The sequence below is a fragment of the Rhincodon typus genome, chromosome 41 (genome assembly GCF_021869965.1).
Source record: "Rhincodon typus isolate 14 chromosome 41, sRhiTyp1.1, whole genome shotgun sequence".
In the NCBI taxonomy this organism is placed as follows: Eukaryota; Metazoa; Chordata; class Chondrichthyes; order Orectolobiformes; family Rhincodontidae; genus Rhincodon; species Rhincodon typus.
Genome location: NC_063372.1, coordinates 3,962,515 through 3,965,982, shown reverse-complemented (window position 1 = coordinate 3,965,982; position 3,468 = coordinate 3,962,515). Strand labels below are relative to the sequence as shown.

Here is a 3,468-nt window from a genome sequence, read left to right as displayed (position 1 = left end):
TGTTACGGGGAGTAAGGAAATGGTGGTTGAACAGATAAATTGTATCAGTCTTTGTGGTTGAGCATACTTGAACGTCCCAGAGAAGTAATATTTGACAAACTAATGGGCCTAAAGACAGAAGTCCTGAGGCCCTGATGTCTTGCATCCTAGGATCCTAAAAGATGTAGCTATAGAGATACTTTGTGCAAAACACAAAGCTAGCACACGGGCAGCAGAAAGTCAGGAAGGCTAATGGAATGTTGGCCCTTTATTTCAAGGCGATTGGAGTTTAAGATTAGGTAAGTCTTGCTGCAATTGTACAAGGTGCTGGTGAGACCACATCTGGAGCAGTGTGAGCAGTTTTAGACCCCTCATTTAAGAAAAGGATATGTCATTAGAGACAGTGAACCTTGTCTGAACTAGGAAGATCACTGGTATGGAGGGATTGACTATGAGCAAAGGTTAAACAGGCTGGGACTCTACTCAGTGGAGTTTAGAAGAATTGAGAGATGATCTCAATAAAACATACAGGATTCTTTAAGGGGCTTGACAGAGTAAATGCTGAGAGGATGTTTCCCCTCATGGGAGAGTCTAGGACCATGGGGCATAGCCTCAGAGTAAAGGGGCACCAATTTAAGACTGAGATGAGGAGGAATTTCCTTGAGATTTGAGAGTCATTGGAACTCCTTGCCACAGAGAGCTCTGGGGACAGAGCCCTTGTGTCTGTTTAAGGCTGAGAGAGATTATTGATCAGTCAGGAAATCAAGGGTCACGGGGGAGGAATGTCTCATCAGCCATGATCCTATCGAATGGTGAAGCAGTCTTGAGGGGCCGAACAGCTTCCTTCTCCTATTTCTTAGGTCTTCTGGAGTATAAACAATGGTAGTGGGACAAATGAAGAAACAAAAGATTGGTGTAGAGGCATAAATGGGAACGAACAGACGCTGTCTGGAAATATTGTGCATGGATATCATAGAATCCCTGCAGTGTGGAAGCAGGCCATTCGGCCCATAGATCCACATTGATCCTCCAAAGAGCATCCTGTAACCCTGCAATCCCCATGGCAAACCCACTTAGCCTACACATCCCTGGACACTATGGGCAATTTAGCATGGCCAATCCACCTAACCTCCACATCTTTGGACCATGACTTGAAGGTATTGAACGCTAGTTTCAGAAGTGAAATGCCTAATTGAAAGCAGCAGTGCTGTACCTCCAGCTCACAAAGCTTGGAACAATATCAGAGGCAGAAGAGAGAAATCCCAATCAAAGCAGAGAATTAAAACAACAAGTGACCAGAAGCTCTAAGTCCCATTTGTCGACTGGACTGAGGGTGTCCTCAAGTGGTCACCAATGTAGGTCTGGCCTCCTGTTGTGGAGGAGATTGTCTTGTGAGCAACGAATACAGTATACTAAATTGAAAAACCTTAAGGTTCTGTTTTCACCTAGAAGTGTTAGGGAACTAGCACTAGGGAAGAAGTTAAAAGGGCCAGTGTCGCATCACCACTACTTGTGTGGGAACAAGTGAGGCTATTGGTGGTGACTGAGGAATACCCCAAGGTGTTGTGGAGTTTAATGCTAGAACGATAGGTGTGTTTAGTGAAGGTTTTGTGCTGAAGATAGTACAAATGGCAGAGGATGGTCTGCGGGGTACAGAGGGTGCTGGGCTGGAAGGTGAGGATGAGAATCCTCTTTGAGGAGATAAAAGGGTGAGAGCAGAAGTTTGAGAAATGAAGAGCATATAATCTAGGGCCAGGTCACATCATAATTGAAGTAAATTTTTCTGTTGGAAAGTATTTACATAAATGAAGGTTGATTCCTGATTTTTGTTTTTCTGTTTCACTTTCAGGATTTTAAACACAACACTGTTTGAAAGTTGGGAGATCATTGGACCATATCCATCCTGGTGGTTCTTCAATTTGCTGTTGCTTATACTACAGGTTCTACATGGCATCTGGTCATATCTCATTATACGCATTGCATATAAAGCTATTGTCAAGGGAAAGGTAATTTTTAAAAACCATTTGAAATAGACACTATTATGTTCTGCTGCCTCTGCTCCAGTTCATTGAATCAAACTCCCATCAAAAAAGTTTGCTTTCAAGTGAGGAGGGAGACAGAAATGATGTGTTTAGATTGGATTCACTGTCTATGTTTTTTTTTTAAATTGAGGCTTTCTCTACAAACACTGTTCACCTATAGCCGAACAAATAAACTATGAACTAGGGTAATGGCAGCCTGGTTAGAAACTGAATGTTGACAGTGTTGCACTGTTGAGCATTGACAAATGAGTTAACTTTTCAATTGTAACCTCCTTTGAGAAATTGCTCTGCTGTCAGGTGATGCTGATTTACTTGTGTACTTTCTGAAAGCATTAATCACTGACCTTTCGGAATTGTGTGACCCAATTTTGCTGCTGATTTAAGTGTTTATGAATTAATGTTTTCCTGACGAACTTTCCCTTTAGCAGCCACACAAAGTACATGCCAAAGAAGCTGCTTTTCTGGGTGAATTTAACATTGAACAAGCAGACAATTTGAAGGAATACGTTCCACATGAGACTGGATTGCTGTAACAAAATTATGCATTGAGTTTGGTTTCTCTCTGCTAGGGGACGTGCTTTGAATTTGTATGGAGGGTGAATGTCAGATGTGAAGAAATGTTGAGGGAGATGCTCAGCAAAAATAATCTTGGGGAGTACTTCCCAAACTGTTTCGTAGTGTGATCCAATCAGCCAACTGGGGGAAATAACTTCTGGAGTTAAATCTATTGCAAACTCAAGCAGCTAAATTTTCTTCAGTTTCAATTGCATCAAAGATGGGCTCTCTCCTGCACTTGCTGTGCCTGCCATTGTAATGGGTGGAAGGCAGTTTTACTTTCTAGCTTTCAATTATTCTGGCCCAACAAGGACTAGAATTCAGTTTTGAATTTTAACTGGTTCACTCTGGCATTTTTGTTTGTTTTGCAGCCACTGTAAGGTGATATATTTGTGGAGTTTTTGCAGTGAAGCTGTAGAAAAAAGATCCTGATAAATGAATGAATCAGTAATACACCACCTGTGTTTTCAGATCCTGGTGCTGCAGCTGTTTCTTGGTGTTCTGTTTCTTCTGTGTCTATGTGTATTCACTTAGACAGTCCAACTGAGCAAGAATTTCTTGACCAGCTTTTCTGTGGTTCAAGATTTGGTTTCATATTGTCTCTGTTTTTTCTTCCCTCCCCCTGCCCCGTATGTTTCATACACTCTGTCTCTGTACGCCGGGAAGTCTGGGAAGTGGGACCTTTTGCTTGTAAGTGTTGCACCAGTTGGAGTCAGTAGTCCAATACTTTCCCTGATTTCTGTCTGCAGCTACCTGTGCTTTGCATGGCTTTATATCTTCATCGGAATGCTCTACTTCTGCATTGTTTCCTTTTTTGCTTTCCACGACATTAACAACCTGAAATGAAGGCACCCTAACCAATTACCAATACATACTGTGCAATAAAACGCTG

At 42.0% G+C, this 3,468-nt stretch overlaps 1 protein-coding gene across 1 annotated transcript in view; it reads left to right on the top strand.

Annotated features, from left to right (window-relative positions):
* The window catches only part of LOC109926281 (ceramide synthase 6-like), a 61,719-nt gene that overhangs the window by 50,399 nt on the left and 7,852 nt on the right, over positions 1 to 3,468 (top strand). The window contains exon 8 of the mRNA XM_048618802.1: positions 1,829 to 1,985. Coding sequence (XP_048474759.1) covers positions 1,829 to 1,985 — 157 coding nt within the window. The remainder of the gene's footprint in view (positions 1 to 1,828; positions 1,986 to 3,468) is intronic.